The sequence below is a fragment of the Aquarana catesbeiana genome, linkage group LG11, assembly GCF_042186555.1.
Source record: "Aquarana catesbeiana isolate 2022-GZ linkage group LG11, ASM4218655v1, whole genome shotgun sequence".
Lineage (NCBI taxonomy): Eukaryota > Metazoa > Chordata > Amphibia > Anura > Ranidae > Aquarana > Aquarana catesbeiana.
Window position 1 is genome coordinate 221,780,018 of NC_133334.1, and position 14,550 is coordinate 221,794,567.

General features: G+C 41.9%; 1 protein-coding gene across 2 annotated transcripts in view; it reads left to right on the plus strand.

Annotated features, from left to right (window-relative positions):
• Positions 1-387: 387 nt before the first annotated feature.
• The window catches only part of MACROD1 (mono-ADP ribosylhydrolase 1), a 1,161,618-nt gene continuing 1,147,455 nt past the window's right edge, over positions 388-14,550 (plus strand). For both annotated transcript variants that reach the window (XM_073605384.1, XM_073605383.1), the window contains exons 1-2: positions 388-920; positions 14,425-14,526. In XM_073605384.1, coding sequence (XP_073461485.1) covers positions 539-920; positions 14,425-14,526 — 484 coding nt within the window. In that variant the 5' untranslated portion in view covers positions 388-538. The remainder of the gene's footprint in view (positions 921-14,424; positions 14,527-14,550) is intronic.

Here is a 14,550-nt window from a genome sequence, read left to right on the forward strand (position 1 = left end):
CGGATCAAAAAACGCAATTTTCTGATTTTCAAAAGAAAATTATTGTTCGAAACTCAACCATGTATGACCAGCCTTACTTATTTTTTTGTGACAAAACTGATGATGCTCCTGTGAAAGAACCCTAAAGCTCCATTCACAGCGGTGTATTCCAGGAACGCACAGAATACGGGTGTTGTGCTTGTGGCTCCATTACTGGCACCCAAAACTTGAGAGACAAACATGCAATTTGCTGCACACATAAAATGTATGACAAAAGCAGCAAAAAACATACAAAGTTCACACTGTAGAGCAGAAGTTGATTACTGTACACCAGACTCTAAGCTCGGTCTCCAGTACAATGGCGGCTTGCCCGTACACCGCTCGTCCTGTAGAGGGCGCTGGCGCACTGTGTGTGAAGGTGACCCGCACCTGCGTTCCAGGCTCATTTCCTGACAGAGCACGCCGCGCGCCCCTCATTACTTATAAGGAAGAACAATCTGTGTGCGCTAATAATAATCCCGGCCAGTGTGAGCTCCATAGCCCGGCTATATTTAGCGCCATGGTTGTTAGAGTGATCAGAGAGAGCTGGCTGTCCGCTTCTACTCGCAGTGACTTTTTAGCAGCGGTCACCTCTCCACTGTCCGGAGGACGAGGCTCGCTCTATCCCGCAGCCCGCACGTTTGGTGTATCCAGCCGCTCACAGCCTGTGATAACAGCGCCCCCTGCCTTCCGTCCTGTGCCAGCGCTGCGCCCGCCTATTCCATCGACTCGCCGATATTTCAATCCCGGGACCAGAAAAGGAGATTGGCTCCTCCCTCATCTCCAGCCTGCGGCTCCTTATTGGCTCATTTCCAGACCATTGACCTTATCAGCTTACCTCATGGCTGCCAGTGGGAAGATTGACCTGAATTCCCCCTCCATCAGCTGGAAGGAGGCTAAAAGTGAGAAGCCAATGAGCCCCTCCGTATAATACTGTGTGCTGTGACCCCCTCCTAACACTGGGGGGCAGTAAAGGAAACCTTTCCTGGAGAGGAATGGGGGGGCTGCCATGACTGACTGCTGGTTGTTGGGAACTTTTTCTCCAGAACCTTATAAAACCAGAGTTCTATCAGAATACCTCTACCTATCAGAAAATGCAACGCAAGTGACGTTGCAAACAAAATTGCTTATTGCGCTATGCGTTCCAATATGGCCGCTATGTGTTTCAATAGGTTTCCTAATCTGACAGAACACAAAGGCGGCAGCGGACATCTTGTTACACCCAGGCAAGTCTTCAACTTCACACTTATTTTAGCAGGTAACTCACCTTCTATACTGAAATAGACGATTTCACCGCCACCTAGTGAGGGTGTCCAGAAATGTCCCTCGGCGACAAACGACTGTCAGCTTGGCGCTGAGCAGTGCAGGGTGTACCAAGATGGCCGTCGCCACCTTCTGACTGCAGGCTTGTCGCTGCTATTCAAATGCAACATCAAAATCAGTGTCACAGATGGAAAAATCCTGTATTTCAGTATATAAGGTGAGTTTACTGCTAAAATCAGTGTGAAATTGAAGACTGGCCTGGGTGTAAGAAGATGTGCGCTCCCGCCTTCGTGTTCTGTCAGGTTAGGAAACCTATTGGAACTAGGGTTGTCACCTCATACCTATAAACCCAAACACATATTAATTACACAGGGTCTGAGGCTAATTTAATGCAGATTAGACACCAAGTGAGTCTAGCTACCGCCTTAATTAGCCACAGAACCTGTGTAATTCATATGTGTTCGGGTTTAAAGGAGTGAGGTGGCAACCCTAATTGGAACGCATAGCAGCCATGTTGGAACGCATGCGCAGTAAGCAATTTTTTGCTAAGAACGTCACTCCTGTTACATTTTCCGATGGGTAGCGGTATTCTGACCGGACACCAGTTGTAAACGGGTTCAAATGTCGGTCGGTTCAGCAGGGACCATCCCAGAATCGAACTGTCTATGGGCAGGCTGATTGTACCCAAGTTGTGTGATCAATCAACTGGGGTACATCCAGTCTGTCAGATTGTTAATGAAATTATTATCATGGTGTGTTCTTCCGGCTGGTGGTTGCAGGAAAGAGAATCATATTGTCTATGGGCAGCTTTAGACATAAAGGGTTAGGTCACCTTTACCAAAAAACTGTCTATGCATATAAGGGGCATATAGATAAAAAAAAAACAAACTGTGCAGCTATGAATAAAGTTGGATAGTTCTTGCTATAGGTGTAGGCCATTTATATACCTCCCTGAAGTCTAACCTGAAAACTGCTACAATGTTGTTAAATAAGGCCTAGCTGTTACTTTTTACCATCACAGGAGTGAACTCTTTCTCTGATTCCCATCTATGCATGTTGCTTTTGAGCGTTTTTGCTGTGCTTTCTGCATTTTTTTTACGTCAATTTTCCTGCGTTTTGAGTGTTTTTTTTAATTTAATTTTGTTTTTTTTGGAAAATTTGTTGGGCAGATTTAAAGCGGAGTTCCACCCTGAAATTTTGTTTTCAGAATCGGACTCCACTAAACCTAAAAAAAAAAAAACAATTTGGAGGAATTTTTTTTTTTTTTTTTTTATACTTGCCAGAATCGCCCTGTTGCTATGTAGTCCTCCTAATCTGCCACTTCCTGGTCCGTGGAGCTCTTGGGAGATGATGTCTCATCATTTCCCAGGAGTCTGTGGGCAGAACTGTGATATTGCCATAACGACGGGGCGGGACCTTCTTCCGTCGCCGCCCGTTATTATGGCAACTTTAGAAACAATCGGCGCTACGGCCAGTGAATCGCGCAAGCGTGAGATCCAGAGGGGCATGCTGGTTACCCAGCATGCCCCTCTCCAAACCAATCCAGGAAGAGATCTCGATTGGGCTTCACATGCCCACAATCTTGATGGCAACAGCCACAAACGGAGGCAGAAAATATTCGAGTAAGAAATTTATATTTTTGCAAAAATCGATCATGATCATTGTGTAATTGTTTTTGTATTTCATTTGTAATAATGCTAGGATCAATTAAAAAAAAAAAATAAAAATTTCGTCGGAACTCCACTTTAAAAACAAAACACGGTAAAAACGCACCGTGCAGCTTCTCCATTGAAATCTATTGAACCAAAAAAGCACCCTTTTTGCGTTTTAAAAAATGTCCTTGACCCATTCCGAAAACTCAGAGGCACAAAAATTCATTGATGTGAACATGTTCCATAAGAGCCCATGTTAAAAAAAAAAAAAAAAAAAGTCCTGTGTTTTCTTGCAAAAAGCGTGAAAAAAACGCATTGGTGTGAATGGCTCCTAATTCTGATTCAAGCCCCCCCTCGCATGCACCTTCTCCCCCTTGATGCAGTAGCTTTGAGCTCAGCCTTTGAGAGCTCAATACTGTCATAGTGAACAGTCATAGCTGGGCCTCTTTCAGAAACGTCTTGGGAGTTTTCCAGTCGGGCTACATGAGGTATATAAATGGCCTACATCTTTATGCCTGGTACACACGATCAGAAAATCATACGAAAAATACCAATTTCAGAGCGATCTACCATAATCTGATCATTAGTACAGAGCTTTCGAGAGCCAATCAGGACAGTTCATCTGATATTATTTGATTGGACATGCACGAAAAAAATTTTTTCCTACGATACCAAATCGTACGATTTTCGTTTAATCGGTACAGCTGTCGTTTGAGAATGCAATACAAATGGCATTACAAGTCATGACATCACTTCCGAATTTTTATTCTGTCGTATGCGATTTTTCGCGACTTTAGTAAACTCATCAGATTCGATCTGAGAATATCATGGGAAGAAAAAAACGGACGATCATTTGTCCGATAATCTCATTGTGTGCACCGGGCATTAGCAAGGGCATTATTCTTACATACATACTTTAGTCAAACTGCTCAGTTTGTTTTTATCTATAGGTGCCCCTTATCTGCATAGGTAAAGGTGAACTAATCCTTTAAGACCCTGTCCCCCTGTTCACACTTCAGCTAAGTGTCTTTGGTCGTTCTTTACTTTTTTTTATTATAGTGTTTGCACAGGTATTTTTGAATGTGTTTCAGGCTCGGTTCACACTTATGTGATGCGGGAAACGCAGCAAATCCTGTGTGTTTCCTGCATTGCAATCGCACAGCGTCCAAGCAATCTGCGGCGGTGTCAGTGTTATCTTAACGACACCCCGAAACAGATCACAAAACACAGTTTGCCAGAATTGCATGGGTGTGAACACTCATGTGATTCATGTGCTGGGGAAAAAAAGGGTCCTGCACCAATGCGATGCGATTTCAGCCATACAAGCTGTGTCTGAAATCGCACCACACAGACATCACATGTGATCTGCACAGGAATGTGAATCACATGCGATGTCTGCAATCGCACCAGTGTGAACCTAGACCCAGGCTTGGGCATATATTAAAATATTCTTTAGCCAATGGGAAGCTTGTTACTGAGGAAGAAATGCATAAAAAACACACATTACTTTTGCTCTTATTGGTGCAAAAACACACGACTCCATCTGACAAGAAGCTTGTGTATTTTTCAAGTGATATTACGCTCAGGTGTAAAGGGGGCCTAAGAACATATACATATCAGGAAATTTTTCATCTAAATTCCTGTTCTGTACTAGTGACCACCACCAAGTCAGCATTCGCCATTTGTATTTTGTAAACACACAGAAACTTGTGTCATATGTGTGCGCGTTTATGCACCATAGACATAGGGCAACCCATTGATTATAACGGGCTGCCGTATGCGCGACAAACTTGGCAGTTTATGTACCTTTTTGAGCAGCGAGCTCTGTGTGTTTTTTAACAGCGCATTTTGCAGCATTTATTGTGCATTTTTTTTACATGACAAGCACATGCTTTTGACCGCGTTTGGGGTGTCACATGCACAACGAGCGTTTTTTTGTGCATTTCGGAAACGTGTGTGAAATTGCGCGCTTTCACGCACAGTCACTAAATGCTAAAGTGTAGCCTAAAGGGTTGATTTACTAAAGGTGGAGAGACTGTTCATGTTTCAAAGGGAGTTTTCCCAGAGCTTGGTAAATGGAGTGAACATTCGCTTTGTAAAGAATAACCAATCATGTGCAAGGAAAAACAAAACAAACAAAAAAACTGTATTTTTCCTCACACGTGATTGGACGATGGAAGTCAGCAAGACTTCACCTCATTGAGCAAGCTCTGGGGAAAATCCCTTTGCAAGGTGAACAGCCTATTTACCTTTAGTAAATCAACTCTCACACATCGAAGAAGTACAGTAAGAGCAGCAGCCATGTAAATAGTATTGTCAGGAAAAAACTACCCTCTGTATATCTCCCAGGAAAGGTTTCCTTCATGGACCCATTTGTACATGTCCGTTTTACTGCATGAAAATGCATTGTAAGTAGGAATTCCACCTCCTCCAAAAATATTGGAAAGGATTTTTATTTATTTATTTCAGGTACTTATATAGCGCCATCAATTTACGCAGCACTTTACATATACATTATACATTCACATCAGTCCCTACACCCTCAAGGAGCTTACAATCTAAGGTGCCTAACTCACATTTATACCTATACTAGGGCCAATTTAGACAGGATCCAATTAACCTACCAGCATGTCTTTGGAGTGTGGGAGGAAACCGGAGTACCCGGAGGAAACCCACGCAGACACTAGGAGAACATGCAAACTCCAGGCAGGTAGTGTCGTGGTCGGGATTCGAACCAGCGACCCTTCTTACTGCTAGGCGAGAGTGCTACCCACTACACCACTGTGATGATTTTTTGTTTTAGTGAACATTAAACAACCACTGTGGTCAAACTCATAATTGTACCAATGACTATATGCCAGGAGTACATGTAGTAGAACATATGAGTTTTAGATGACATTATTATTATTATTATATCCCCTTAAAGTGATTGTAAAGGTTCGCGTTTTTTTTTTTTTTTTTTTTTTTTAATAACAAACATGTCATACTTACCTCCACTGTGCAGTTCGTTTTGCACAGAGTGGCCCCGAACACCGACTTCTGGGGTCCTCCGGCAGCTCTCGCGGCTCCTCCTCTTATCAGATAACCTGCTAGGAGAAGCGCTCTCCTGGGGGGTTACCTTGCGGGCGCGCTCCCGAGTCCAGCATTTGCGTCCATAGACACGAATGCCCAACTCAGCCCCGCCCCCTCTGGCGCCCATGTCATTGGATTTGATTGACAGCAGCGGGAGCCAATGGCTGTGCTGCTATCAATCTATCCAATCAAGAGCTGAGAACCTCGGGCAAAGGAAGAGCGCATCTAAGCCAGGTGAAATTCCAGGGCTCAGGTAAGTAAAATGGGGGGGCTGGGGAGCCGGTGACTGCCAGGTGTTTTTTCACCTGAATGCATAGGATGCATTCAGGTGAAAAAAACACGAGGGCTTGCAACCCCTTTAAGCTCCAGGCCTTTTCTGACACTTTTTGTTTACATGTAGCAATAAGTATTTTTTGCTAGAAAATTACTTAGAACCCCCCAAAATTATATATATATTTTTTTAAAGCAGAGGCCCTAGAGAATAAATTCATAGGTTTTGCAATTTTTTTTTTTTATGTCACAGTATTTGCAGTGATTTTTCAAACTATTTTTTTTAAATATAAAAGATGATGTTATGACAAGTAAATAGATACCAAACATGTCACGCATTAAGAAGTTGCACACACCCATGCAATGGTGACAAACGATGTACATTTTACTATCCATAGGCGCTGCTTTAACCACTTGCCCACTGGACACTTTTACCCCCTTCCTAACCAGACCAATTTTCAGCTTTCAATGCTATCACACTTTGAATGAGAATTGTGCGGTCATGCAGCACTGTACCCATATTAAATTATATCATTTCGATCTTTCTTTTGGTGTTATTTAATCACCACTGGGCTTTTTATTTTTTTGCTAAACAAACAAAAAAAAAAGATCACTGTTGGGACTGCACTGATTATCAGGACACTGTTGATCAGTGCCCTGATTATCAGTGCAGATGTCCCCTTTCACACTAGGGTTACCAGCTCTCTCCTCATGCTGTGACAGCGTGAGGAAAGGAATGCCGAAACTGGCAAGTGTGGTTACATCGCGATTAGTTGAGATTGGACACCACTGATCACGTGGTAAAGAGCCGCTGTGAATGAAATTTACTTTACTCCGACCTGTGATCAGCTGATCAGAGTGCACCACAGAACTGGGGGGGTCGAGTCTGGGAAGAGGTCAACAGACGCCCTCCTAGAACTGGACGACCGCACTGTAGCCATCATTTGGCGGTCGGGAAGTGGTTAAAAGCCTTCACAGGTTACCACTTTAGGAGGAGGAGGAGGTCTGGTGCTAGAATTACTGCCTATGATCTGACATTCGTGGTGACACCTCTAATTATTAATTTATTTATTTTTTACACTGTTGCTTTAAAAAATATATATATATAATTTTTATTGTTGTCACAGGGAATGCAAACATCTTTGTGACAGCAATAGGCATGTGACAGTTCAGTCTCTGCCTAAGATTAGAATCATGTATGTGCAGGCGATTGATCAACTTGGGTACAACCAGCCTGTTGGATTTTCCTTGCAAATATTGCTAGTGGCTATTATAGCCACTAACAGGATTCGCTGTGTTCTCCCGACGGTAATGGCTTTCCCCGCCGGGAGAACACAATGGCTCCATAGCAGGAGAGATTCCCCAATCAACACTGAGCAGGACAGGACTCGAAAGTATTGGGGGTGGGGGCACAGCAAGTGGCAAAGAGTTTTTCACCTTAAGGATCCTTTCATACGAATGTTCCGATCGGGTCCTCCTGTCCGTTTTTCAAGCGGACCTGATTAGAACCTCCATTAACTTCTATGGAGCAGCAGGTGTATGTGTCCATTTACACCCACCTACATTTGATGCGCTAAAAACAGACGGATGGGTTTTCCTTTCCATCCAGTGGATCGGATCAGATGGCAGGCAGTTTACATCTGGCTGCCCATAGAGAAGAGCCCATAGAGAAGAGCAGGCTGTGTCTGTGTCAGCTCTGCATAAACAGGGAGCAGAGGACAGAAAGGACCCTAATGCAGGGAACATATTAGGCTACATTCACACTGGCGATTTAGGCTTGTGTGAATTGTGTGAATCAGAGATTCCTGCTGTTGCTCCATGCAGCAAGTTGTGGGCGCTGGCCTCGTTCACTATGACAGGTCGCTGGGAACCGCGGGTATTTACAACTGTCTGCACAGCCAGCAAATACCTGTGGTGTTCACTGCTGGATGCACACAAAGTGCGTCCAGCACTGTTTACCACACGTAATCATTGGCTATGTGGACAGGTGCGAATACCTACTGATATATTTTGCACTTGCCTAAATCACCGGTTTGAATGTAGCCCTAAGGTATAAAACATTTTACCTTTAGAACTACTTAAATGCATGATATAAAACATGTTTGTGGGTGGGGGTTGGTGCATGGGGACCCTGGAGCGAGCTCTTGCCAGTGGTGGGAAGAGGCTGCGTTCATGTGAAATTAGCGTTAAGCCCAGGTTCACACTGCTCTGACATGAAAGTCACGCGACTTCCAATCCTACTTTGCCCTGCAACATCAGTCCGACTTTGTTCAGACTTAATGTGACTTTTTACACTGTTACTGAAGTTGTATCAAAATCGGACCGAAGTAATGCAGGAACCTTTTCTGAAGTCGGAACAGTTAAGAGGACTCTTATACGGTAAAAATGTAGGCCTGGTTCCCACTGGTGCCGACTTTTAGAGCACATGTTGCATGACGTGTACAAATTAATGGTTCTCTATGAGAGCCATCTTAACTGATCCAACACAAGTCAGTCTGACTTTAAAAAAGTTTCCTGCACTACTTTGGTCCATTTTTGCCCATTTAATATCATTGAAGTTGGATCAAAGTCGAATCCTTGTCCTAACCCTCCGACATCCAGCATGGTGATTATAGCAGCAGGACCGTGAATGAAGATTTTTCTTTTCTTGGTTTATGCTACTAAGCGCTATGAACCAAGATGGAGCAGCAAACAACACTGTTGTGTTCTGATCTATATAAATTATGATCCTGAATGCAACAAATTGCACACCCATATGTGTGAGCCATTAGAAGGTATAGATCTGGTCTGCACACTTGGTGGTTTATTGTAATTTTTGCAGTTTTTTTTTTCTTTCTTTTTCATCACAACTACATGTTACTTGTGTCCTTACACAATAGGGAGCCATTTATTCCATCTATTTAGTGATCAATCACTTCTTTTACTAGGTAATTGTTATTGGTATTGGTAGTATAATTGAGCTAATAAACATCTTGATGCAGTATAGACTGAAATGAAAGTGAAAAGGTTCTTGAGATAAAAACTGCAAAGTAAAGCTGGACTTAGATGGGTAGAATTCCGAACAAAAATTCTTCGGAAAAGAATGTTCTAAGAGAGTTTTTTTGTTTTTCTAATTATTATTGGGCCCAATCGATATTTGTTCATTTTGACTGCAGTGACAAGATAATTTAAAAGAACAGGATGGAAAGTTTTACTCGAATGAACACATTCATAACAGTGTATATGGTTTTCGTTTAGTAGTCCATTCATTCCTAAATCAAATGTTAAAAGCTACATTTTCAAACAACATTTGGATGTTCTGAGAATTTTTAAACACATTTTCCTAAGACATTTTCTAAAAATTTTAGTTCAAAATTCTATCTATCTATGGCCATTTATAGGTCAGTGTGTCACAAAAACTCCTTGTTTGCTAAGAAACAAAATCACAGTTAAATTGTTAACCGCTTGCCGACCGGCTCACGCCGATATACGTCGGCAGAAGGGCACGTACAGGTAGGTTAACGTCCCTGTACATTACCCTTTAAGAAGCGGTTTGCGGCATGCGCATGCGCCCGCCTGCAGCCTCCATGAGTGTGATCGCAGGTCCCGCAGGCCCGATGTCCGCAGGGATATTCGCGATCGTCTCATGGAGAGGAAGAATGGGGAAATGCTAATGTAAACAAGCATTTCCCCGTTCTGCCTAGTGACAGGACACTGATCACAGCTTCCTTTAATTGGGAGCGTTGATCAGTGTCATGTCACACATAGCCCCCCCCCCCCCCCCCACAGTTAGAATTACTCCCTAGGACACACTTAACCCCTTCACTGCCAGTCACATTTACACAGTAATCAATGCATTTTTAACTGCACTGATTGCTGTATAAATGTGAATGGTCCCAAAATCGTGTCAAAAGTGTCCGATGTGTCCGCCATAATGTCGCAGTCACGATAAAAATCGCTGATCGCTGCCATTACTAGTAAAAAAAAAATTATTAATAAAAATGCCACAAAACTATCCCCTATTTTGTAGACGCTATAACTTTTGCGCAAACCAATCAATAAACGCTTATTTCGATATTTTTTTTTTACCAAAAGTATGTAGGAGAAATTTTTTTGGGGATATTTATTATAGCAAAAAGTAAAAAATGTGTTTTTTTCAAAATTGTCGCAATTTTTTGGTTCCTAGCGCAAAAAATAAAAACCGCAGTGGTGATCAAATACCACCAAAAAAAAGCTCTATTTGTGGGGAAAAAAGGATGTCAATTTTATTTGGGAGCCACGTTGCAGGACTGCGCAATTGTCAGTTAAAGCAACGCAGTGCCGAATCGCAAAAAGTGCTCTGGTCTTTGGGCAGCCAAATGGTCCAGGGCTTAAGTGGTTAAACTGCATTATAATCTAATATTATTAAAATGATCTTTCCATTAGAGCTGCACGATTCTGGCTAAAATGAGAATCACGATTTTTTTGCTTAGAGGATAGATCACGATTCTTGCGGCGTAACATCATCTTTCACATTAAAACAAAAAAATATGTTGTGCTAACTTTACTGTTTCATTTTTTTTATTTATTGAAGTGTATTTTTTCCCCAAAAATTGCATTTGAAAGACCGCTGGGAAAATACAGTGTGACATAAAATATTGCAGCAATTGCCATTTTATTCCCTAGGGTCTCTGCTAATATATATATAATGTTTGGGGGTTCCAAGTAAATTTTTTTTTTTTTAGCAAAAAATATTGATTTTAACTTAAGAAAGAAGTGTCAGAAAAAGATTTAGACTTTAAGAGCCGGTTCACACGGGGGCGACTTGTCAGGCGACCTAGCCGCCTGACAAGTCGCCTCCCGTTCTGTACGTTCTGTACAATGGAACCGTTCTGCGTCGCTCCGACTTAGAAGAAAGGTTCCTGTACTACTTTGGGGGCGACTTGCATAGACTTCTATACAGAAGTTGTCTTGCAAGTCGCCGCGGCAGTCGTGTGCAGGACGCCTCGGTAAGGCGACCTGCAAGTCGTGCCGCTTCTAATGTGAACCAGCGCTTAGATTAGCTTTGCAAAAAGGAAAATAAATAAATAAAAAGCTGAGCTTCAGGTATCTCTAAAAACATCCCCTCCCCCCTGCAGGGGTTATATGCTTGTTTTGTATAAAGGAATTGGAATAAACACTTAACTTATTCGTCTCTCCTCCGGCGGCTTTAAAAAGAGAATCTATAATTTTTCATATTCAGGGCATAAGTGGTTAAACTTCTTGCATTTACACGTTGTTTAAAACTTGGCAGATTGCCCTGGTTATTTGTTTACACAGAGAAGTTTATCCCTTTGATCAAATAAGGAAATTAGTTACAATGTTTCAAGTTCTAAACTTGGCAGACTGCCCAGATGCTTTCTTTTGACAGCTGAGTGAGCAGATAATCTCTCCACTTGTTTATATGAAAGAAACTCAGCAGGACAGATTGTCAGAGGGGGTGAATCGAGATCACAATTTTTTAACGATTAATTGTGCAGCTCTACTTTCCATATTTATCTGCAGCTACTATAATTTCCTAAAACCATGAGAAACTCTAAGCATCTGTTTGCTTCAATATTGCAAACTGGGGGTGCTCTGTGTACTGTGTGTATGATTGAAAAATTCTGAGGCCAGACAGCCAGGGGTCAACTATTTTGAGAAGTATTAAGACCCCAAAAAAAAAGGTGTACGCTACCGAAATATGTGTAACGTGGCAAAGGAAATATATCCAAAATGAATGCTTGTGATGAGTTTTAGGCAGATAGAGCTTAGATGAGTTTAAGGGCCCCTTCACACCTCGTTCTGTTGTTTTGGGTCACTGCACATGCATTTCATTGTGGTATTTTGCATGTTAACATGCTTTGTGCTAAGGCAGCCCATCCGTTTATGATGGCTGCCAACAGAGGGAAATCCAGGCCGGCACCATGGCTGATATACAACTTAAAGTAATGTCTAATTGTCACATAGAAGTGTTTAGAATCTGTGCATAGATGTTACATCAACAGAAATATTTTAGAAAGCTTGAAGTTATGTGTTTTTGTAGAAAAGAGGTTAGAAAAAAGCTGAACCTCTTACCGTCTCATATAAGTGCTTTACTCCCTCGTGGATTTTGCTAAATCATTCCCTACGCATTAGAAGCAGCATTGTATCATATTGGTATTACTGTAGCACACACTAAAAATAGGTTACTCTATAACGTGTGGCTACAAGTCCACTTGTCTCAATTATGCCTTCATATTCAGTTTTCAGCCTATAGTGTATGGACACCTTTTTACCACAGAAGGTAGTCAAAGGGGGTTTTCCTCCATTAACACTTTGTGGCAATAGGCTGTAGGCCTTAAGCCAGCCATATGTTGGATTGAAATTTGGCCGGTTCAACAGGGACTGGCTGAATTTTAATCCATGTATGGGCTGGCTGGTTGTACACAAGTTGATCTATTGATGGACCTGTGTACAACCAACCTCTTGGGTTTTTCCCAAGAACACTGATCATTGTATTCCGCCCGCAGGGAAGGCTACCCACCAGCAAAATACAATAGCTCAGAAGGTTCGCTGGTTGAATAATAAAAAAAAAAAAAAAATGAATTGTGTATGGCCGGCCTTACTTTAGAATCAAACGCCCTCACCACAGAACTGCCACTATAAGTGAAACCAAACCTTTGAGCGCTCCTGGAACTGCTCTCTGATTTGATGATCCCGGCCGGGTAGGTTCCCCTGCTTCATTCTCCAGGTGGCTATTGTTGGGCATTAAAACATACCCCTGGCAGATCAGATTTTGCTGGAAAGAAAACATATATTCAAGCTGTCTCTGGATTTATTGAAAAGCAGATAAGAACTCATAGATTACTGTACAAGTGACTAATGTGTGCCTAATTTTTTTTATTTTTTTTGGATAGGGTAAGTAAAGGTTAAAACACCATCTGCATCTCATTTGAGCAATTTTCCTTTACCTTCCATCCCTATTTTCCAAAAGAAGAACAAAAAACAGCTGGTACAGTAGAAACCGGCTAACTTTTTTCCCATGTGTACATGTCCTTGTCCGAAAGAAGCCGACCTTGCGACCGGCTTCTGTGGAACAAGCATGCTGGAAAACTAGCAGCCAATTGGTATCCAATCAATGCTTGCAGCCAATAGCTGCGTGTGCTGACCGGTGTGTTCTAGTGGAAGGGTGAGGGCAGGGGCAGTTTATTTTGCCCAAAATTCCACTTTCAAAAAGTTTCCCTTTAAAGACAGGAGCACATAGTGCTCCTTATTGTGAGACCCTGGCAAGCGTGAAGTGGCATTGTTTATAAATAAAGCCATGTCATGCCATGTTGAACATTCCTGACTTGGTGTAAGCATGGTTTTGTTGATCATGAAAGCGATATGATATCCATGATAGCACTGACATGGTGATCACTTGACTTTATAAACAAAGAGTTATGAATGGTTTTAGAGTTCAAGAACCACTATACCGTACAGCGAAGAGTGCTCCCAGCTGTGAGATCCTGGCATGTGTGACATGGCATTGTTTGTAAATAAAACTATGTCACACACTGTTGCATACCATGCCAGTCCTGACTTGGTGAAAGCACGGCTTTGTTCATAAACAAAGCAATGTGATAATCATGATACTGGCACGGGGATCTCTTGACTTTACTTAGCAGGGTTGGGATTATTTTATTAGAGTTCAAGTACCACTATACTGACAAATATTATACACACAAGCATTTGTGCTGACACAGATTGCACAGATATCAGGATCAGGAACAATTTATGATACACATAGCATTACCAAACATATGTCATCCTGTTAGAGTTTATGTCTACTTTAAGGTGGTTTCATGTGTTCTTCTGCCTTGGACCCCACAATTTAATAATACAAAAAGGTTTCATCCAGCACAGCTTCAAATTTTCAGACATCAGGCTCGATATACTAAAGTATGAAATGAAATGAAATGAAGCAAAGTAATCCTTTGTCAGCATCAAGCATTTAAGAAGGTGCAAAGTTTAGGAATAGGAAGGTCTCTTCACATTATTGAGTGTTTTAATTGAACAGAAAAGTGTCACAAGAGAAATTTCGGGGCGTCATTGCTGACCCATCCTGAAAATTCATGCTGCCTGGCTGTCTCAGACTTTAAAGGTTTTGTTTTCCTTATTACCTATATTTCTTTTTTCTTTGTGTATACAGATTTCCTAAAAAGTCTCAACAAGAAGCAGAGACGGGAGCACTATGGCGCAAAAGATTTTATCAAACTGAAGGATATCCCAACATGGAAAGACACAGCAAAAAGTGAGAAGCATATTATTTTTTAAA